Source organism: Lonchura striata, chromosome Z, assembly GCF_050655825.1.
Source record: "Lonchura striata isolate lonStrDom1 chromosome Z, ASM5065582v1, whole genome shotgun sequence".
Classification (NCBI taxonomy): Eukaryota; Metazoa; Chordata; class Aves; order Passeriformes; family Estrildidae; genus Lonchura; species Lonchura striata.
The window spans coordinates 1,107,210-1,130,517 of record NC_140740.1 but is presented as its reverse complement, the minus strand read 5'-3'; the positions used below and the strand labels follow the sequence as shown (position 1 = coordinate 1,130,517).

The following is a 23,308-nucleotide window of genomic DNA, read 5'->3' as shown; positions in this document are numbered from 1 at the left end:
GGGCAGCAAATGAGAAAGGAGAGGCTTTATCTATCTATTTGTTTATTTATTTATAAGTCTCGCCTTAAAGCCTCATCCAGAGCTCACAAAGGAAAAAAAAATCTCATTAATGCCAGCAGCCCGAATCAGCTCCTGAAAGAGAAAACACCACGTATCATTTCCAGCATTTCTATAATTTTAAACCAGAAAACCTTTATGACTTATAACACCCTGTATATTAAACAGTGCTATGAAGGATTTAATATTTATATTACACAAATCCCACCGTGTTTAAATGTGTTTAAAGCTGCCATAAGCAGCACGTTTACTCAGCCCTGGCGCTCGTTGTGGCTTGGATGTGTTTGTAGCTCCTCACACCCATGTCCCCCAAAATCATTAACTCTCCCCTTCAAAACTGTGCCAGAAAAAAATCCATTTGCCACAACTTGCCCCTGGAGGTTCATTTCCATAGAGACTTTTATTTTTTAAAAAATTAGCAATCTAAAGGATGGGGGAATCAGAATGACCCTGGGCAGTCAGTTTGGTGTGTTGAGATGGAGTTTACCCAGCCATCATCATTCCAATACCAATGAAATGTTGTGTCATGGTTTTTATACATCATTCATTGAGAATGATACATACTTTTATATATATATATAAGAATGTCACATATTAAGGCACCATGGGCTCGGGGTGCCAGACAAGATCAGACTGCGTTCCATACGGACAGGTTTGAATAATCCTGCACAAGAAGAAGGGGTTAATAACTTCTTGCTTCTATTAAATGAGGGCTGCTTGGGTTTTGAGTTTATTTTAAAGCACATTGAAGCTTGATGACTTTTAGTCATAGGTGAAGTGCCGCAGAGTCAAGAAGCAGAAGGATTTTTAAAGATCTTACATAACTCCAGTGATATTTTTAAGCATATTAATTGGCAGGTGCTTCACACAAACATGGAGGTGACTTTCTGAAAATACAGATCTGCCCCTTGAGTACAGGAGTTTTATCTGGAGGCTTCTGTCAACAACTGAATTCACCACCTGCAAAAATGAAGAAGAAGGTGGCACTCATTTTTAGAAAGAAGCAATCAAGAGGGAAGTTTTACTCCCCAAAACAAAAATGAAGCTGTGATTAGGCCAGGGATCAGGAGGGGAGCACGCCCAAAATCAGGCAATTTTCAAACACACAGGTACCCTGCAAGCCCATGGGTGGTGGGCACCCCATCCCTCACAGCAGGGAAAGACATGAAATAAATACAGGTACTTAAACAAAATAAACCAACAGTGCTGAGACTGGCTGGTTTTTATTCATTTTCACTCTTTTTATGGGCAGAGCCACCCTCAACACCCAGCAGAGAGAAACACCCACCCCTACAGGAGGAGCCCACCTCACCTTGAGGGTGGCAGGCAGGGCTTTGCCCTGTCCCTGTTTATGCCTCAAAACGCAGAAACCTGCAGAATTTTGGGTTTGATTTTTTTCCCTCTTCCCTGATTTTATTTTTTTTCCTGGGTATCTTAATTCTGCTGATGCAAAGCGCGAGTGGAATTACAGGTGCCCGTCTGCCGAGCAGGATGCTGATAAACAACTCGCCACTTCGCAGTGGCTGGTCACATCTGGAGCCTTTTGGGATGCAAAAAGTACTGGAGGATTATTGCAAAACTTAGAGGCACTTACTGTTGCCATAACTTTTGTTTTTAACCTAAATTTGTGGGATTTTTCCCCCCCTCCCCTCTGCTAGAGGGTATTTTTTTTTCTCAGTATAATTTTATATTATACTTGTGCAGCTACCCAGCTCAGTCAGCAGCGAGGCAGAGTCTCAGACCTACAGCTCTTGTCAGGAAACTTTTCCAGCTTGACCTTAGACTGAGACAGGCTGGTATAAAACCATGGAACGGTGGATTCTGTGTCATTAATTCCAGCGTGTTTTGAAACTCCACAACCCACAGTTCCCCAGCTCTGGCTAAGTTAGCATACAGTGTCCAGTGCCGCTGTGGCATCTTGAGAAAATAAAAATACTCAAAAAAAAAAAAAAAAAAAAAAAAAAAAAAAAACCACCAAAAAAACCTAAGCAAACCAAACCAATTAAAAAAAAAATGGTAAATATGAGTTTCCCCACTTTTACATTATCATAATATTTCCAGAACACGGGAAAACAACACAGAGAGAGATGGGTGGATGGATCCACAGTGAAGACTGCGTGGATGGTGGCAGCCAGAGCCACTCTGGCATTTTCCTCCTTTTATACTCCTGCATGGAATGGATGGATGCAACACCCAATTTGATGCAGTCTTCTTCCATTTGCCATTCTCAAAAACCTCTGCTGCAATTCCAGGGGTGAAATTAACACCTAGCCACGACACCATTTACCCCTCCTGCTTTTTCAGCCTGCCAGGGGAAGCACAGAGAGGGCTGGGGGAAGGTTCTGCTCCTGGCAGGCATTTTGAAATCCCTGCAAAATCTCCGTCAGGTCACTGTAGCAATAATTATGCATGTATGCAGTTAATGTTCCCTGACTGCCTCTGATCCTCCGTGCCTGTTCCCTCCCGTGGAGATCACACGGGCAGGATGGAACACACAGGCCAGTCAGAACTCCCCGCCCTGGAAAATCCCTCAGCCCCTGCTCCTGGAGGAAATATTGCAACCAACTCAAAATAAAAATTAAAGAAAAAAAAAAAAAAAAGAAAAACCGACAAGTCTAAATGCTAATCTGCGCATTTATTTCCAACCAACCCCCCCCACCACCACCAATAACATTTAGTACATGTTGTGTTAGAAATATCTGAAATGGCTTTGATGTATTTTCTGTGATTATCCACAATTTCCTGTTATGTAAGGTATCTCTCAGGAGACTTCAGACTCAGGAATAGGTTGCACTGGGAATTATCACTAAGATCTGGCCCAGTCTGGTTTTTTAGCTCACTGAGCATTGCTGTTGTGCACAGCACTGTATTTTTCCTATACTGTTTAGTCTGTTTATATAAAATATTCACTCTGAAACTGAGAATGCTCCAAATTTATCCTCTTGTGGCACACGTGATCTTCCATGAGAATCCAGTTAAATATAGGGGGTTTTGGTTGGGGTTTGTCTGGGGTTCTTTGGTTTGTTTAGAGGTTTTTTTTGTTTGTTTCTTTCCTTCAGAGAATATATTGCCAGGTTGGGTCTGGCTTTCTTCCCCCTCCTGTTTGAAGGTCAGTGATCATTAAGGACAGATTTCTATCATGCACTTCAGATGCTAAGGCAGTGTCTGTAGCAGGAGACAAGCCATAATTTATCAGTGGCTCTCGAGCTGCTCTCCAGCCCCTTCCTGGTGGGGTGGTGTGGGGAATCCTGGTTCCATTAACGCTCCCACTGGATGATGGTGAGCATTTATTCCTGTGTGATTTCACCCTCCAGCCCTACACACTCCTCCCAACCTGCCAGGAGTTATTTTCCTGCGCACTGGCAGCGGTGGATAGAGAAACCTGATCCTTCTTCCCCTTGGCCAGGTGCTGGTGTCACCTTTGGGAGCAGCCTTGGGAAGAAGCTGGACCACCTCCTTGGAGCCTTGGAGCCACCTCCTCCTTCCAGGCAGGGCACAGAGCGCAGGATCACCCTTCTGGCACTGCCATGGGCTCATTTCAGGTCCTCCTGCTCAGCTCCACACCTGGCAGTGCCCTGGGCTTTGTGCTCTCCCCTCCCTGTCCTCTGACACTCTGCATTCCAAGCCCTTCCTCCCACCTCCATCCTACCCTGCTCCTCCAGCACAAAACAGCCTTGAGCAAACAGTGTGAACAGTGTGTCTGTCTGTTTGCAAGTATAAGCACTTCTACAAAGAATTATCAGCATATTCAGGGTTTTCCCCCCCATTACTTCCCACACCTTTTCCCCTTTTTTGACATTTTCTATGCACACGAGACAACTCCTTCACAGCTCTTTTGCTCAGCACAAAAATACCCATGGCTTTCAGATTTTGCCACTAAAATGCTTTAAGACATATTTAAACTGTTAAATGTGTCAATCACGTTAATTTTTTGCCAAGCTGGGTAATAACACACGGATTTCCTTGGTGATCTCTGCCCTACCTGTCTGCAGACAGCAGAGACTCAGCTCATCCCTGCTTTTAGTGCTTTCCTTGTCTCCATCCTGCACTCCAAAAGGCAGCAGAGAAACCTTCACATTCAGTGAAAACTGACCAAAAACCTGTACTTCTGGCTGAGACACACAGAGCAAATCCAAGACGTGCAGATGTGGCTCAGGGGAGCCAGGCACAGTGTTGTCACACTGCTGCCCACTGCCAGGCACCCAGACACGCCCTGCACCTGATGTCACATCAGATTTTACCTGCCCAAGGAGATTTTGGCTCTGATGGCAGCGATCCAGAGCCCTTCCAGCAGAGCCCTGGCTCAACACATCCCCAGCACGGAGCGTGGCACCGTCCTGCACCATCAGCAGCAGGGAGAACATCCCCCAGGATTTACAGCTCTCCAGGTCCTGCTGATTCATGGGCAAAGCCAGAATTAAACTGTGCCACATCAGAGCTGTTTCTCAGCCCTCCCACCCCTGCTGCAGGCTGCAATATTTCCAGACTCCTCTGGTGGTGACAGGGGCTGAATGTCACCTGTGCTGACCCCTGACCACCCCAGAGCAGGAACCACCACCAGGTTCTCACCCCCAACTTCACTCCTGCTCGAGGGTTAGGAATCTGCCATGGAGCACTCAGTGAGGAGTGTGACCTCCAGATTTACAGGTGCATTTCAGGGGAAAAAAAAAAAAGTAAAAATCAAAGAGCGCTGTTCAAACCAGGTGCACCACGGATTGACATGGTGGTGCAGGAGCTGCATCCCAGCAGAATTTCCCAGATGAATTTCCCTGTCCCTACTCGCTCAGGCAGCTCTGGGATGCTGCACTTGACCCTCAAGTCTTTCCTGGCAGTGCCTTTGGTACCTCTGTGGATTGGTAAATGATATAATGAGAATGGTAAAAGGAGGGGATGCAAGGGTTAATGAGCTGCTGGCACTTCTCCTCTGCTTTGTGGTCTGCTGAGTGCACGAAACGACTTTGTGCCAAATTCAGCACATTCAGGAGCCCTTATCAGAAAGAAATCTAAACTTGGGCATGGAAGACTTGTGGCAAAGTGGGGATCCCTCTGTAAGGATGTGATTGCAAAGGGGTCAGAGATGCTGAGTCTGTTGTGACAGGGGGAAAAATAATTTCTGTGGCCTCCCAGCTCCACCCCCAGGAGGGGAACCTGGCACCCACTGCAGCAGGGGTCATCTTACCCCAACCCTTTTCCTGGGTGCCACCAGGAACCAAGCCCACCCCGTTTACAGGACACTTTGAAGAATTAAAGTGCTGTGCAATTAGCCTGATGTTGGGTTGCTCGGGCAGGATCAGGGCTGCCTTGTGCTAAGCCCTTCTAGACGGGTAGATAAAAGTCTCTGATCCATAAAGTAGACAAGGCATTAGTAGAAACACAAGAGATAAAAGCTGGAAAAACAAAAGAAAGCCGGGACAGCGGCTCTCAGGTTTTTGCAGGCTGAGGGGCTGGCAGCCATCTCACATGGCAGGGAGCAGGGGACAGGGAGAGGTGGCTCTGCCTGGCCTCACAGAGCTCTGACTCTTATTACAATCACTGTCAAAGCTGGAGGAAATTGCATCCATTTTACTGTTGAAACCTACAGAACACACAAAGCTTCCCCAGCATCCATAAACAGTTAAGTATATTAGAAAACAGAGGACAAGAGCTTGCTGTTGTTCCTCAGCCTCAACTTGTATTGCTTCCAGTGGCCATTTCACCTCAATAAAGACAGAAGGATCCAGGCACAATGTTTTTAGTTACCAGTGGCATTTCTAAGCCTTCTGTGGTTGGTGCCTAATCCAAAAAAGTGACTTCACTTTGGACTCCGGCGTTGTGGATGCTCCGTGTAGAGGACAGGCTGCAAACTGGTTCCCATCCTGCCCTAATAATAGGTTCATGATCCAAAAAGGAACTTTAAATGCTTTACTGCAATATTCAGACCTGAAGTTTTCTCTCTGTAAAGGGCTTTATAACCCAGCACTAAAAGACTGCCTTTGAAAGTTGACTTGAAAGGTCTTAGGAAAACTGGGGATTTTTAGATTTGAAGCTCCCAGTACTTAACTGTTGAACAAGAGACAAACAAATTGGCAGCTGGCATGAGCAAATCTGCCCTGACCAGGTGAGATGAATCAAAATAGAGTCAAGTTGGCACATTCAGAGCGTGCAGGGTGCTCCCATGCAGGAGCACTTCCAGCTGTGCCTGCTGCAGGGAGCAGCAGTGGGGAGGGGAGCTCCTGGGATGGGGCTTGGTGGGGGCACAGCACCTGCAGGGCAAGAGGCACCAGAACCAGAGGGAGAGGAGGGACAGAGCACGAGAAATGCAAAGAAAAGGACCCAGATGAGCACTGAGGTCTGGATTTTGGTGGCAGATGGCCAGGAGAAATATTTCTCTACTGGGTGGATAAGGGTTCGTCTTCTGCCGAGGTGTAACCAAACCCCACTGAGGCTCCCACGAGCTCTCAAGGAATTGGCAGAGAGCAGGGGAATCCATGTGGAAAAAAATCCCAGTTTTTATCCAAATGAGATGTAAATGTTCTGATGGATGAGCTATTCACCATTTCCTTTGAGAACGTTGTTGGACGTTCGCTGTGAGGAGTTTTCCCTTTATTTCAATGACTTATGTATATTATTGATTTCCACACAGTTTGCCTAGTTATGCCATTTTCTCTGCAGTCAGCTATTCTGTGTAAGCCCCAAGGATCTGTCTGTCCCTCAGGAAGCTCCTACTGGAGTCAGCTGCAATATCCCTGAATTGACTGGTAAAAGCCATTTGTGTTTGTATTCTCATGGCCTCTAAAGGCTGGGACCTTGCCAAACTCTCATGGTTGCCTTTTAACCAGGCTATTTTTACTGTATATATAAAAAAACATAAATCCTCTCACATCGGCATCTGGACATTCTGCTTTGCTTCTTCTCTAAAATTACCTCTGTTTGTCAATACTTTTTTTCAGGACGGTGCCTTCAGAACAAGATGTCAAACCACAGCAGAATATTTTATGTAATGCTTCAGTGTCACTTTTTCTGGACACAGAGGAGCAAACCAGCCTTAGCACAGTCTGGAAGTTGAAAAAGACTCTCTTTGGTGAGAGTTCTTGGAGAATGCAGTGCTCAGAGAAGGGAATTCTTTGGACTTGCTGGGAACTTGGGCGCTGAACTCAAGATCCATAGAGGATTGTTTCTATAGGAAAGGAACACCGCCAAAGAGAAGAGTGGGGCAGAAATAGAAATTTAGCATGAAAGAGGTCTAAAAAGAAGGAATGCAAAGCGTGTGATGGATTGAGGTAGGAGGGAACGCGCCCACAGCCCGCCTGGCCTGCTCCTCCCAAAATTGGGCTGGTCAGCCTGGATGGGAGCTGCTCCTTCCCTGCCAGGGAAGTGAGGGGAAGTGTCTGCCTGGCAGTGGAGTAATTCCCCAGTGCCGTGGAGAGCCACTGTGTCCCTCCCCAGACACGCAGGCAGCCCTTGTGTGGAGGAACGGGAACGTAATTGTATAATCATTTCTATGGTGACAAGGAGGGAGAGCATAACTTCGAGATGTTTAGAATAATAATGTGCCTAAGCAAGTGCATATTTTAAAACCCTCTGCTCGTGCACGAAAAGGTCCTGGCAACTTCTGGCAGTGAGGAGAGGCAGCGTGTGCCATAAACCTCCTCACAGCAGCCTGGAAATTAATTTCCAGAAACACAGCCGACCACAGAGCAATTTTAGCAGCAGTTTTTGCTGAACCCTTTGTGGTAAAGAGCACTGTTAGCCCAGCAGGGAGTGACTGGACTTCCAAATGGAGAGCCAGGTCTGCAGGCAAGGGTGGGAGCACCACGGTGCCTGTGGTGAGCTCCAGCATCCCTCGTTCCAGGGCGTACTGACCCCTGAATTCCCACTTCAGGTGCAGCTCTCGGAAAAGCAGGACGGGCTGTACTCATCCACATTCACTTGCTTACCTGAACTCCTTCTGAAAAATTAGCCCTAAAATATTTCCAATATGTCAACTTAGAAAGAGGGCTTCCAGTCCTCTGTCAGCAGATAATGATTGTTTGCAAAGCAACAAGCAAATGTTTTTGGTAACTTGGGTCTGAATGCAAGAATTCCTTGGGAAATGCAGTTGATGGGATTCAAATTCAAATTGCAAGACAAGAACCAAGACTACATATGTATATACATATATACATATATATATAGATGCATGTATATATATCTGTGTGTTCCAGGAAAGATGCACCAGGTTATTTTTAAACAGAATAGGAATAGATGGGAAAGAAATAGAAACAAACAGGGGAGAATGGGGTGAATCTTGCCTTCTCTGAGTTTTTACGTGGCCCTGTATGAACTGATTTTCCTCACAAATCTTGAAATAAAGAGAATATAATCACAGAACATGTTAATATCTTTAGTAGATAGCGAATTGTGTGAAACATTGGCCATTCCTATGCCTTTTGATTTGGCCTTTGGTCATTTTAACTCAAGTCTCGACGTGGTTTTCCTCCAAAGAGCAAGGAAACAAGGGATGTAGCACACATCCTTACCTCTGGTGTGCTTCTCGTTGTGTAAGACATTCTCCGAGTTTCAGATAGCTTGGACCACGTCACCAAGCTGGTCAGATTCCCCTTCTGTTTTTCATAAACTCACACAATACTGCCGAGTTCGGCTTCATCCTCATGCAGAGAAATATCCAGACCCATCCAAAATATTGTTTACATTGACATCAGAGAGGATGGAAAACAAATTATGACATTTTTGTTTGTGTTAGGAGCCAGATACCGCTGGAACCATGGAAATCCGGGACAACATTCAGATTGGATGCTAGTATCTATAAATCTATTTTTAATTTCCAAGCAGACCTAATCTGGGAACCTTGAAACAGTTTATTAGTCCCCTACTGTTCTGACATCCGTCTGCCCAAGTACTTCTCAAATGAGGAGAGGGCTGGGTAGTGCCTGTTGAAAATCTATAGATATATACTGGAAGGTTCACTGGAAGGGTTTAAATGAAAGATTTTCTTCATAGTTTCCCTCATGACCTTCAAAAAACCTTTAAGTTTGTTGTTTCCTTACTCCTCAGCAGCAGTTCCCAGTCCTACCCTGTTCCAAACCATCCTGGTTTCAATGGGAAGTTCACTCCTCAGCAGACAACACCACCAAGCCTGCCACAAGCTGAATTTACCTTGTGCTGTTTCCTCAGACGTGACAACCACCTATGGAAGTGAAAGAGGTTTCTCAAAACTCATTGAAAGAGACAAAAAAAAAGTCTCATTGTAAAAATAAATTAAAAAGAAAAAGGTATTTCTTAAAACTGAATTTAAAATATCAGCATGTAGGGAAAAAGAGAAATATGATATAAATGGAATCTCCTTATTATTGTGTATTTCATTGCTAATTTGTCATTTCCATGCATATGCAAGTTACCTTTAATACTGACAGCATTTTTTTAAAAAAGAAGGGCTGTGTTTATCAGGATTAAATGTGCTCAACCCATGGTACCAAACCCAGAACAATCCTCAGGAGCAGCCACTGACTGAGGATGGAAAAGTGGAGTGCTTGGGAAGCTGCTGACTCCTGATTCCCCTTGAGGCAGCAGGAAATCAGGACCAAGCTCTTTAAGGAAAGGTAAAAAAGGAAGAGCAGGGAGCAAGCTGGCACATGGAACATGAGCTGGCAGATGGAATTGAACTGGTTCCCTGAGTCCTTTGGTATTCCAGGCAACTTCTCCTAGTGAAACATTTGTAACCCCACACCTTAAATAACTTTTTTATTTTCCCATTCTAAGGTGGGACACTTTGCTTGTTTCTGAGAAATTTGAATATACTGAACAGAGGATGCTGAAAATAGAAATTATGACCCAGGCTCTTGCCAGGGACACATCAAATAATGCAGGTCTCCAAAACCACAAACATCCATGGCAAGATGCTGGAGAATCCTGGGTGTTGGGGCAGGCTGAAAATGGCATTAGAAGGACCAGCTGTGCAGGGAAACCAGGATGGTCTCTTTAAGAGGAGGTTCATGGTCAGACAGAGGTGCCACTCTCAGGATTGCTACAAGGGTTTTGTGCTGGGCAAGGAGAGCAATAACAAACTGGAGAACTTTTGGCATTTCAACTTTATTGGAAAAGGGTACAAAGGAACCACCTCTGGATATTGTAAAACTCACAAATAAATTCTTTACAGCTGCACGAGGAAAGATAACAATGAGAGCCTGATATTTCATTCCTCACACAGTAAAAAATCCTATTATAGCCAATGCAGTTAGGGGTTCACCAGCTGTATTCTGGGAATTCTATATAACTTCTGCCTCTTTCTGGACCAAAACCCCTGAGGCCAAGGAGAGAGATTAAAAAAGCCCTCCTCTTCTACATCTCTGTTTGCTGGCCAGTGTCTGGAATGGAGTGAGCTGTCACAATGGGACATGATGCCCACCCAGGCCATGGAGGAGGTTTTCCACACCTGCCTCCCTGCCCTGAACCCCTGTCTGTTACCAGCAGCCACATAAAAAAATGCACATCCTCCTCCCTCACTAAAATCCACACCTTGGGATGCACTGGTTGGACATATCTTGTGCTGATGGGAGAATATTTTGGGTTTTGTGGGTTTTTTTATGGGCAGGAGTAAATGAAGGGGGAAAAAAAAGCCAGAACATGAAAGGAAATGGAAGGAGTTAAAACCTCTCTGCTTCTCAAGGCCGCTTCTAAATCACCAGGGGAAAGAGGGTGCCACAGGTCAGGCAAGCCTCATGAAGCTGGGCTATAAATTCTGACCATAAAAGAAGGATATTTTAAATAACACAATTCATCTCAGATTTCAGGCTCCTCCTTACTCAGATACCCTAGGAAAACACCATGCCAGGCAGCAAGGATGTGGAGAGAACAGATGGGAGGAGGCTCCGTGTGCTTCACAGCCCTAAGGCATCCTTGTTCCCGTGCTCAGGACCTGGTTCTGCCACTGTCCACGCTTGGGATAGGGCTGGGGACACAAACCCTCACAAAACCTCACAAACCCTCACAAAACCTCACAAACCCACATTTCCTGGCACAGAGAGCCCACCTGGGGAGAAACCCAGGCCCTTCAGCCCCGAGGACAGACCTCTCAGGGACCCAGCAAGGCCACAGCAACTCGTTGTGTTCAGCTCCCTAAAAAAACAGGATTAGACACGGGAAGGAGAGCTCAAAAACCAGCAGAGAAGTCATCAGCAAAGGTTGTTTTTTTTTTTTTTTTTCAAGTATTCCATTTATTCCCAGAAATGGAGAAGCAGGAAACCTTTTGGAGCTCTCTCAGTTCAGCCCCATGACTTCTCTCCACAATCTTTTGGGTGCCAAGAGCTCCTTTGAGCCAGAAATCCTGAAAAAGAGTTAACTTTATGTTTACCTTAGACCCAGCAGTCCCTGGAGACCCTAATTTGGGTTTGTTCTCTCTTATCCATCACACTGAATTCCCAGCACTTGGCTTAAAGGAAAAAGGTTATGAATAAGTCTTCAATGTAAAAAGGAAAAAAAAAATGTGGCAAAGTGCTCAACCTTGGTATTTAACTTCAATTTCTCACTGAACTTGAAGCCAGGATGGGCCTGAGGTGGATACACACCAAAATACAGACTGGTGGTGCTGGTTACTTCTATTCAATCATTTGTGCCACGTATTTCTCAACAAACATTTAGGGTTTTTCTTGTCTTAGAAGCCAGGAGTGATTATTTCCATCTTCCCATACCTCCCTCTGGGATGCTGGTATCAGGGAACTTAAGGAAAGTCTGCAGATTCATGTGACACTAGTTTCTTAGTTAATTAAATAATTGCAGATACATAGTGTATTTTTTCTATCCTGAATGTTCACAAGTTGGTGTCATTTGACTCTCACTGCAGTCATCAAGTGAAAAATTGAAAAACTGGGCACTTCTCCTGGTTTGTAGCTCAACCTGGACTTCCACAAAGGCAGTTTCAGGACAGGGACCTCAGAAAAGGAAAGGATGAAGCAGAAGGGCAGAGAAGAAAGGAGGGGGAAAGGAGAAGAGTTTGTTCTTTCCATTAATATTAAACTGTCCATTTCCCAGCTGCAGGCTCATGAAAAGGAGACTTCTTGCTTATTACCCAGTAATTCAAACCTTACAAACCCACCTCAGAACACACAAAGACAAGGTAAAAAAGGATTTTTTTATTGCAGTTTCATGAAATCTGATCCCCAGCAGAGCTAAGAGAATTTGCTAAGCTTTTGAACACATATGCAGACTGGTATCAATTTCTTTTTTTATTTCTTCCTTACCAGATGAACAATATATATGAACAATATCACGTGTATGTGTGTTGAGAGAAACAAAACATGCATAAGCATAAACTAATGAATAATGCTGTGATTTCCTTTCTTACTTTTAACACTGGGCCAGCTGTTAAACAATCAGTCAGACCTGGTACCACTTTGATTTGACATGTGCCAGTGCTTTTTATCATCACCACCTCCTCCTCGGGCCACAGGTCCAAAACAGTGAAATTTTCTCAGTTCTCAATATATTCTTAGCCGAACACAAAGGCCTCAAATGGTCCATAAAAAGCAGAAGAAGCTCAAATCCTGGTGTGGAGCACCAGTGGGGGCACACTCGGTTATCAGAGTCCACTGGCACATTTTGTACTTGCTGAAAAGCAGAGCAAGCCCACAGATAATTGTTTTATTTTCTGTGATTCTTGAGGTCCAGAGAAGTTAGCTGCCTGGAATATCAGGCCCACAGAACAGGCTGGGATGGTCTCCATCTCCTGTGGTTTACACACGTTGACGAGGGCAGGAAAGCTGCAGAGCTTTCCCTGGATGTGGATGTGCTGGTAGAGCGTGGCTGACGTGGTGCAGCACAGGGATGGCTCTTAATTCACCAGTATGTGCTCAGTAAATATGTGGAGAGGGAGAGAGAGAACCATTTTCTTCATCTTCTGAGTTAGGCATGAACTTCTAGTGCGAACACCGACCCAGAGAAGAGAACAGCACGCGTGTTTGTTTTACAAAACTGTGCAAAGGTTTGCCAGAGCTGTCACAGCGTGATGGCTTTGGCCATTTATTTTCCCAGATCTTCACTCTGAGCACCACTGCTTGCTTTGGAGTCTCTTTTTATGAGCAGACTTTAATAAATGCAAAAGTCTTGAGCCTTCTGAAGAGGTTATTTGCCCTAACCATGGTTAAATCCAGGCTAGAGGGAAAGACTTTCTGCTGTCACACTTGTGCAACCTGAGTCCTGCCAGGCCCACAGCCCACTGCAGGCAACCTCGTCAGTGCAGCTTCACAAAATTGCATTTTGGCTAATCCTAAACCCAGAAGAAACAAATGTGCTAAATAAGCCTGTTGAAGTCGACAGCAGCCTGCATATGTCAAACCAACTCGGGAATTATCAGCATCTCCATACTGGGATCAACCTTTTCCTGCAACATATTGCTGAGGGTACTGACCCTGAAAATAAAAGCAATTTTGATGCTGCTAATGTGGTTTCTGGATGGTATTTTTTTTTTTTTTTAGCACAGCACTAACTGCTAAAAGTGGCAGCTAAGATACCTCAGCAGCAAAGTCCTTTGCCACAAATCCCTGCACCCACGTCGTGCAGGGAGAGATCTGCCCATGTGGAGCTTCATGCAGGGTCAGGTCCCATTTAGCCTCACATCCACCTGTATCCCCAGTTTTCGTGCAGTTTCTCCTCTGTTTATTGCCACACACAGCACAAGGAGCCACGTTCCTGATGTGACACATCACTGAGCCAGCAATGGTGACTTTCAGCTATCCTCCAAATGATTAATAACTAAGGCAATGTACTTTTCCTCATACTATTTTTCCCCCCACAAAGATTGGGTTGTCTGGTAAAATGTGATTTCTGTCAAATGGCTTAAAACAACAAGCTAACCAATGAAATCAGGGAGATCTCACATACTAAGAGTGTTTATATATATATATGTAGACATAATTTTACCCCAATTATCAAATGCATTTCACCGAGAAAAGTATCAATTCCCATTCTAGAAGTCAATATATGTGACTGGGGAGAAGAGGAAGGACTGGATTTGAATTTTTCTTCACGAGAGGCAGCATGAGCTCAACCCTTAGCCAGCACCAAAGGCACACACACAGTGTCTGTGTGAGAGAGAGAGGCTGTGACAGCCCCTCCAGTGGAAACAGCACCAGGGAGGGCTGAAACCACATAAAACACCAGGAAAAGAAGCAGTGGAGGAAACCAGTACACACAAACACGGTTTTTTTTCCATTGCAAGGTTAACAGTGTGGCTCTGGGTGCCCGTACAGATAATTTCCCCATTCTGAGCTGCACACGTGTGCAGTGTGTGAGCAGCCACAGCACAGCCAGCGAGAGCAATAAACCCGGGGAAGGTTTGTTCTCAGCAAGTTTTGCTTCCCAGCTGGTTGTATTTGCGCTGTCTCCGGCCCCTCCTGGATGAGCTGTGTGACAGGAGGCTGCAAAGTCATCCTGGCTCCTTCTGCAGGGGCAGGGGGGAATTGTGGCTCCTGCTGGAAGCAGAAACTGCAAGGGGTTGTTGGGTTATTGGTAAGCCTTTCCTTGAGATCCAGAATCACAGAGTATCTCAAGCTGGAAGGGACCCACAAGGATTATCCCTCCCTACCCCTGAGCTATAATTACTTTTTTCCCCCCTCCCCGTTGGAAAAGAGGGGCAAATAAAGATTTTGCTTTGACCTACGCATTCCTGCTCTCTCCATTCTCCAGTAACGATTTAGGACCCGTTCAATCACCTGAGCAACCCCTGCTCATCTGTATGGCACAAGAATGAAAGTCTGCAGAACGAGTCTCATAGTTAGACACTCCACAGGAAGATTAAACATTCTACAGAAGGATGAAGGATTCCTCAGAAAAAGCTTCAAAGCTGCCTCGGTCACGTATCTGTTGAAAAAGACCAAACAAAAGCGTCTCTCTCCCATGATATCTTGCCCAAAAAATCTTATTGCTACACAGCAATAAGTACAGATAACTGGAATTAAAATAAGGGAGTAGCATTTACTGACTTAATTTCCTGAATAGCCCTTTGTTAAGGGCTGTGTGAAACCTGCCGGTTGGATTAATCAATGATTTTTGAGGACCAACAGAATGGGCAGAAATACAAAGTAATTGTAGGTATTACTGTATCAATAAAACTGTGAACCTGTGATGTGACATTGTTTAAGTCAGCCACACAAGCAATGTTTCACTGCAGACATCCTTAACATTAATCCATACTGTAACTAGCTGCAGCAAGAGAGAGGGAAAAAAAACCACCAAAACCCACCCAGTTTGGAGCTATCCTATATCTTAGACAGGGTGATATAACATAACATATGTTTTAAAATGATAAAGACTTCCAAGAATAAGGCGCAGTTTCCAGAATAATATTCATAATACGCCCAAACAAAAAGCAAAATCCTGTAATAATTGAATAATTGCAGCTTTCTGTATCCAAGAAAAAGTTAAAGGGGAAGAAAAAATCCAGCCCAAACCAGCCCTTTTCAGTGGCTTAGTTGGTCAACACTCTTATACACAAAGCCCAGTGCTCTTCCCTAAAACCGAAGAATTAATCAGCATTATGTAAGAGATTTTTATAACACTCTAAAAATACATTGTGAATTCCTTTCCAGTGTCGGCCTGAGAAGCTTTAAAGTACTGCCACCCCTCATCCCCTTCTGTAACAAAGGCTGGATCTTCATTCCTGACACTGGAAACTCGAATTTTGTCTCAGTGCTCGCGCCTCAAATCTCATTAATTACAGCGCTGGCCTCATGAGATCCAACTGCTCCTGCTGAGAGCGGCGTTTGTGCTGGGAGTGACCGGAGCGAGGGCAGGGGTGCGCGGCCACTCTGCCCCGAGGGAGAATTCCCGACACACGGCACTGGGGAACACCGCTCGGCTGGGTTTCCGTGGTCATTTTCCTGCCTGCTTGAGCGAACTTTTGTCCCCACGCTGGTGGGGAGGTTCTGTCGGTGCTTATTTTAATTAACTGCCTTATTTTCACCCCAGTTATCTGTACTTATTGCTGTCCGGCGCTGGTGGATCGCACCCCGGGGCCGCGATCCTCCTCCGGAGCATCACCCCGGCCCTGCGCCCCGCTTTTCACACCCACCACAAACGAGGGTGAGCGCCTTTCCTGCGCTCTCCGCTGAAGGATCTCTAAGCAAAATTACCAAGTCATCACCTGAATGTTAATATTAGGTAGCTTGGGAGGCAGACCTGTGAAGAGAATTTTTAACATCCAACGTTTCACATTCGCGGCGCCAGGCCTGCTCCGGTCCCAGGGCTCATTCCCTCCCTCCCGAAGCTCATCCCGCTCTGCCCCAAAATCACAGTTTGATCTGCGAGCCGCACAACCCATTGGCGGCCCTTCAGGCCAAAACAAACCACGGGGATGCAAATAAACCACATGGAAAACGGGAAACAAAGCATTTTCAGCTGCGAACGTCCCGTCCTGGGATGCATATCCAAAGGACGTTGCAGCTATCTCGCCATCGCATTTTTAGGAAACACCTCAACATTGTCCTTTTCAAGAAGAAGAATTCTCCCCTCGCAGGGCTGACACAACATTGACGCAGCCGCCTTCCCGAAATATCCCCCACCCTTAAACCACAAACAAATCAACAAAACCATTGAGGCAAACAAAACGAGAGCTTCTGGAGGAAGGATTTCGCCACCGTTATCAGTTTCGTGTGAAAGCCCTGCTGATACCACGGCTGACGGGGGGCAGAGGGGAGCCTTGGAGAGGAGCTACTCATCCCTCCTGATGGGTGATCCCGCCCTTCCCCAAGGGCGAGCAAACACTGGGATCCAAGTTCTGCTCCGGGCGATCTGTACCAAAGTTCCAGCTACCGCTGAGGCTTGACCAAGGATGTCCACGCTCCCTCCTTTCCTTTCCTCAGCCACCTTCTTTTAAATCGTACCCACAGCCCAAGTGCTTCTTTGTTCTCTGCCCTGGTTCCCTCTCTCCCTGCCTGTCTCTGAGCCGTGTCCTGCTTGCCCCGAGGGCCACCAGCCGCGCCCGGCCGCCACCTCAGCGCCGAGGCACGGCACTTGTGACAATTCCTCTGCCCCAGAGCGGGATAAACGCCTCCCTTTGGCTCACCCTGCAGTACCTTCTCAGGCTGTCTCCCTGCTCATTCCCCCTAAAATTCACTGCGCACCGTGCTTTTACTTTGCTCCCCCGTTTTCGCATCCTTCGCTTCCTCGTCCTTCGTTTCCTCTGCCGGCTTCTCCTTCCCTTCCACTCACTCCTTCCTCCCTCTTTTTCTCCTTTCCCACTTTCTCCTCACACCATAACCCGCTTCCTCTGCTTTCCCGGGTGTAACTCGGGAGCAGGAGCCTCGGTCCCAACCAGGGTGAATGATGTCAGCCTAATTTGCTTCTCTCCTTAGATCCACTCCAACCACACTCTCATGCTGTTAATAAAAATATTTTTAAAAAATCATGTCATGGGGTGAAAGCCCAAGACAACCAACTTTGGCACAAAATGGCTTTTGTTGCCGTGTGTTTCAATCTGATGAATTGTCGGGGTGGGTTCCAAGAGCACGCACATCCCACGCCGGGCAGGGAACTGCCACAAGCACCTCGGATTCCCCAGCCTCTCGCACTCCTTCCTGTTGTCTCTGCTACTCCCTCGCTAATTTGTTCCAGCCGCTCATTAATACTCTCCTAATCCCCCCCTCCCCAGTTTCACCTCACCAACCATTCCCTCCGCTCCGGCAGCTCAGCATCCAGAGGATGTTTTTTCCCCTTGCAGCTCCAGCAATGATAAACAGATGCTGGTGGTCTACGTCTGGCACAACTTCCCTGCTCGAATTTTGAATTTTTGGTCGGGTTTTCCGTGGTCCTGGTTGTTCCTGACATTTGCCTGCCAACACGACTGGGAGGTGAATGTTGGGTGCGTTTGTCCAAAAGGAAACAACAACAACAAAAAAAAGAGTTTGGCATTACACACTTGAAACATCGAAATACTAAAAGAGAGCCCCCTTCCCAAGGGTCACACACGGGAGTGGGTTTAGGTTAGCCGCAGTTTAAACATAAGCAGGCATCAATATCTGCAAAATTTGGGACTGTGGTTGAGGAGGAAGAGCGGAAAAAATTCCAGACCTTCGGGTACTTAAAAAAAAAAGAGAAATCAAGTAACAAATGGCCCCAGTGGCTGCTCTCGCTCTCTCCCTCTCTCTCTCTCCCGTCTCTGCGGAGCACGCAATTATTGCCATGTAACTTAAAAAAAAAAAAATCAAAGCATTTCCTTGAATTTTCCTCAGACCGTGGGTGGTTTTTATTTTTTTTTTAATATTATTTTTTAATATTATTTTTAAGCTACGCTGCTTCAGTTCAGGAAATGTTTCCTCCCCACCTCCAGCCCTCTCCCGGCTCTCTGTCCCCCGTGGCTGGGGTGTCTGTTCCCCCAGAGGGTGAGGGGTGCGGGGAGACCCTCGGGGTGCGGGGAGACCCTCGGGGTGCGGGGAGACCCTCGGGGTGCGGAGAGATCCTCGGGGTGCGGAGAGACCCTCGGGGTGCGCTTTTGTGGGGGGGCGTGTGGGACGCGGCGCGGATCGCAATCCGGGCCGGCCGCGAGTCCGCCCCGCAGTTTGCGTCTCTCCGGCGCGCGCTCCCCGCTCGGCGGCGCGGCGGCGGGGGGCGCGGCGGGCGCCGGGAACAGCCGGTTGTTTAAAAATCCTCCTCGAACGGTTTCTAATTCCCCCCGGCGCGGGGCGGGAGCGGCGCGCGCGGGGGGTGGGCGGGGCCGGATGCGCGCCCCGTCCATCAGCGGCGCGGGAGGCGGGCCCGGCCAATGGCGGGCGCGTGTGGCGCCCGTCACCGTGGCGACGGGGCCGGTCCCGGGGAGGCGGCGATGGGTTGACAGGTGCGTGACAGTCGGGAGCTTCTCCGCAGGCATGTACGGCAAAGGCAAGAGCAACAGCAGCGTCCCGTCCGACAGCCAGGCCCGCGAGAAGTGAGTGCTCATCGCCCCCCCGCCCCTCACAAAGTTCGCGGCGGAGGGAGCGGGCAGGCGGGCTCGCCCCGGTAACAAAGAGCCCGGGCGGGGGTCGCGGGTCGCGCCCGGCTCCCTCCGCCTCACAACTTCGGCGGCGGCCCCGCGCTCGGAGCCGCCAGGGGCAGCCCCCGCCCGGCTCCCAGCGCCGGCACGAACTCGCGCCGCGTCCTGCTGTTTATTTCTTTATTTCTTTATTTCCGACCGAGCCGCGCTCCGCCGCTGTGCCGCGGGGGGCTGGGGTGCCCGCAGCGCTGGCTCCGCCGGGAGAACGGGGCAATACACGGGTTTTTCGGGAATGCAAGCTGTCCTGTAGCGGCCGCCGAGGCACGGAGGGCGAGGGGAGGAAAGCCCCGAGGAGGAGGAGGAGGAGGAGGAGGAGGAGGAAGGCTGCTGAGGGGGCCGGGGGCGGAGACCCCGGTCCGGAGACCCGCGCCCCTCCGTCCCAAAAATCGCATCGCTCCCGAGCGGGCTCGGCGCCGGCAGCTGCGCTCCGGGCACGGCCCAGGAGTTTCCCTTCAGGCAGTTTGTCTTGAACCTTCACCTAAAAGTTTTTTTGTTGTTGTTCCTTGCCTCTTTTCTTTCTTTTTTTTTTTTTTAATTTTTTTTTTTTTTTGTGTGTGTGTGTGAGTTTGGTAATTCTGTGTTTGATGGTATTATTTCCTTTTTTGCCTCTTTTCTCTTTTTTTTTTTTTTTTGTGTGTGTGTGTGAGTTTGGTAATTCTGTGTTTGATGGTATTATTTCCTTTTTTGCCTCTTTTCTCTTTTTTTTTTTTTTTTTTTTTTGTGTGTGTGAGTTTGGTAATTCTGTGTTTGATGGTATTATTTCCTTTTTTGCCTTTTTTCTTTTTTTTTTTTTTTTGTTGATATTGCGTTAGTTCTTTTCGCTTTTCCTGTATTTTTAATTTTGAATTTGTTTGGTTGTTGTTTTGGTTTTTTTTTTTTTTTTTTTTTTTTTTTTTTTTTTTAAGACTTTAGAGGCTGGCATGCACGGTTCCTGCAACAGCAGCAGGCCAGGCATCTCTGTTTCTACGGGAGAAGGGGAATTTGAGGCGTTTGACAATTTCACACCTAACTTTGCCACGGGAAAGTGGAGGGAGACAGAGGCAGCACTGACGGGGAGCTTTAATTGCTGAGATGGAGCGGGAGACACAACTTTGACTCTGAAATCTGATCAACTAGTGGCACTTCTTAGTTCCAGCGGAGGGATAATTTTAAAAATAATTGCTTAACCGGCTCGTGGAAGCACTGTTTATTTTGTCTTAGCAAAATTAGGGAATTAAACCATTTCCTCGCGGTACATGGCTGCTGGTGTTTGTCAATACACTCGGTAAATCACTGAAGGGCGCAGTGGGATCTCACAGTGGGACTGAAAACAAATCCATAGGGCTGCTGTGCATTGGATCGGATGAGGATCATGTTGTTTTAATTCTGTTTTGCAAAAGCTGCTCAGTGCTAGCCACACACACAAGTGCTCTGGTCGTGGGGCTGAAACTTTAAACAGTTTTCAATCGTACTCTTTCATTGTAGCTGATTTTTCTTCGGCTTCTTGGTGCTGTAAAGCACATAATATTTCGTTTGGTCTGAAAATATGTAATAATTTTCAGGGCAAGCCTGCTAAACTGACGTGTTGTCAAGTAGCAACTGCCCTCCTAAGTAAAGTTGTGAGGACCTGCTAGATGGTGCTGTTCGATTTAAATACACGTTGTATCCCACTCAGAGCTAACAGCTGGAAATGTGGGCTCCTCACGTGTAGATTATTTTACACAAAACACCGAAATGGTTTGTTTTTAGATCGTGGACCTGACAGGTCAGAAACTGCATGGTTGCATCTCCTTACAAATTAACTCAGCTGGGAGTTAGAAGCATCCTTTTTCTACCCCTGTCTTCCTTCATCCATTGGGAAAAAAAAAAAGATAAAAAAGCTTTGAGACTTGCTTTATGATGTGGAATACCGTTATGTATAGTCTACATTCCAGATTTTTTTGTTGTTTCACCTGTTAAACTTTCTTCCTTCTGATCAGATCACATCCTTGCCATTTTCATATGCTCTCTTTCTGACTTCCAAAAAACGGTGATTGCATTTTTTTCCCCTCTTAGGGCATTGTTTTACGGCCATGAAATGCTTGTCCAAAGGTAACACATGAGTTTTCATTCCGCTCAAAAAGAAGTGGCTGTCCAATTAAACATCACTACAAAAATAGAGCTCTGACTTCGGCATGAGATTGTGTTCATTTGGAAACCACAGAGGAAAAATACATATGTTTGACTGATACAATAAGTACTTATTTAATCAAGAAGAGTGGGATTGTAATTATGTTTAATATCAAAGTTTTTAGAACAGACTGTTCAGCTGAACACTGGTGTGTCTCAAGATTTTAAGTGCCTAAAATATGTAGACATTAACCAATCTCCAAAACACACTTGTAATAATTGAGGAAATAAATTCTTTAAAATACTACACTCCCTCAGTTTTTAATGGCCTGCTTATGTGGACCCTGTCTGTTCCCCATGAGGATGTGTGCCAGTGAGAGGACCAGGGTGTGAAAAGCTTATTTACCAAGTGTGGAAAAGATGTGTGTTGTTCAGCTGCTGTTTGTGATATTTGTTGTGATATATTTTACAGAACAACCCGGTGCCAAGCGTGTCTTGTAGGACGGTGTCTTGCTGTGTGCTGCATTCAGTATTTGTGTCCTTTGAGGTTATGTAATTACTATAAAAACGAACAAGTTTTGCCAGCCATTTGTAATAGCCCTTGGCAAATTTTCAGTTCCAAGATGGCATTTGTTTTATGGTCCCTCTCTTTGTCCCTTCTGCTTGACCTCTGGGTACAAACCGCCCGTGTTCTTTAGCTTCACCACACACGGGAAGTGTGGGTGGATGAATCTGGGGGCAGCAGTGCCCAATTTTGTGCCAGCTGGGTAAAACACTTCAGGTGGGGGCACACGATACCTGTGAGGCTTGAGGACGGTGAAGAGACAAAAATCACAAGAGTCTTTGCGCCCCTTCCTCTCTCTGTGGAACAGCTCTGCCTTCATTCTGGGCCGTGTCCGTCCCCTTGCTCAAGGATGGAAAAATTGTGTTAAACAGTAGCTCTTCACCACCCGACTGCATTGTCAAAGGAAAAAAAGACAAAAAAGTATCCTCACATCCTCTATTGTTACCTCTTCACAGCAACTGTGAACAATATTTCTTCATTTTTTCACCCCCTTATTCCTTAAAATAGGGCTGTTTCAGATTAGAGGCTTGGACCTGCCAACACTTCACAGAATGGTGGAACACTCTAAACTTTTAATCTTTGAGGAAAAAAAGGACCAGACCACACAAGTTCCATCTGCAAATTTATCTATCTGTTTATATATAAATAATACTTCAAGTTAAAAATATATATGTAGAAAAGCAGTTCTAACAGACATACAAGGAAAACTAAATTCTGGTGGGAATATATGTTTTGAGTTCCGTTTTCTTCGTATTCCAGCGGTCTTCCAAACTAGTCCTCTTCCCAAGAAGCCCTTAATCTTCTTTGGGCTTGGCAGACACCCAGATTTTAGTTAAAAACTAACTGGATGACTGGAGACTGCGACTTAATTTGTTATAAATGGACGCTTTATCAAAATACAGCATCTCTTCAGGTCCGTTTTGAGAGGGTGTCTGTTTGTATGTACAGTTCCTTTGTATGAGCGGAGTTCCTTGGGTGTCTTATTTCATTTTTTTTTTCCCTTCAGATTAAAAAAAAGACTGCATTGCACGAGTTTACATAGTTAAGTCACCTTTTTGACTGCAAGGTTTGCCATGTAAAAATAAGATTCAGATAAAAATTAACTGGCTTCAGTGATGAATTTGCTACTCATCCCTGGGAAGTGGCCGGCTGGATTTTTAAGTTTTTGGTGGTAAAAGATGCATTAATTCTCACCCCTTCCCCCTTCTGAAGACAAATCTGGTAGTTTAATCCTGCCTCTTTTATAAAAAGTTTGGGTTTGATATGTATCCATCAGGTCTAACTTGTAAAAGTTTGCAATTCTGCTGCTCAAGGAGTCTCTGAACATCAGGCATTTTAGAAGCATATACATTTTAATAAACTGTGTAGAAGGGAGGGCTCTGGAAATAGTAGCTATTTATCAGTATTTATTATTGGCCATGTGCTTCAGGTGCTCATTTACTCTGCACAGGTGTCTTGGGAGCACATGAAAATGCTTCGGGTAATGGATGTGCTGCCATTCAGATTAAACAGGTACACAGAAGAAAATCATTCCACTTAAATTACAGGCATATGATACTGTCACAAGTAATAAAGCAGCCAAGATTCCTGTAACTTTGCCA

At 46.1% G+C, this 23,308-nt stretch overlaps 1 protein-coding gene and 1 long non-coding RNA gene across 6 annotated transcripts in view; one reads left to right on the top strand and one right to left on the bottom strand.

The window, feature by feature from the left end:
• Window positions 1-12,149: 12,149 nt before the first annotated feature.
• LOC146763563 (uncharacterized) lies at window positions 12,150-18,451 on the bottom strand. Its single transcript, XR_014951733.1, has 2 exons — window positions 14,742-18,451; window positions 12,150-14,514 (listed from the first exon to the last, which is right to left on the bottom strand). It is a non-coding gene; the product is annotated as an uncharacterized LOC146763563 (long non-coding RNA).
• A 259-nt stretch (window positions 18,452-18,710) lies between these two features.
• SSBP2 (single stranded DNA binding protein 2) overlaps window positions 18,711-23,308 on the top strand; it is a 125,117-nt gene continuing 120,519 nt past the window's right edge. For 4 of the 5 annotated variants that reach the window (XM_021551806.4, XM_021551805.4, XM_021551804.4 and 1 more), the window contains exon 1: window positions 18,885-18,949. In XM_021551806.4, coding sequence (XP_021407481.1) covers window positions 18,891-18,949 — 59 coding nt within the window. In that variant the 5' untranslated portion in view covers window positions 18,885-18,890. Of the gene's footprint in view, window positions 18,860-18,884; window positions 18,950-23,308 lie in introns of those variants that run through there. The other variant, XM_085567184.1, reaches the window with a different exon arrangement.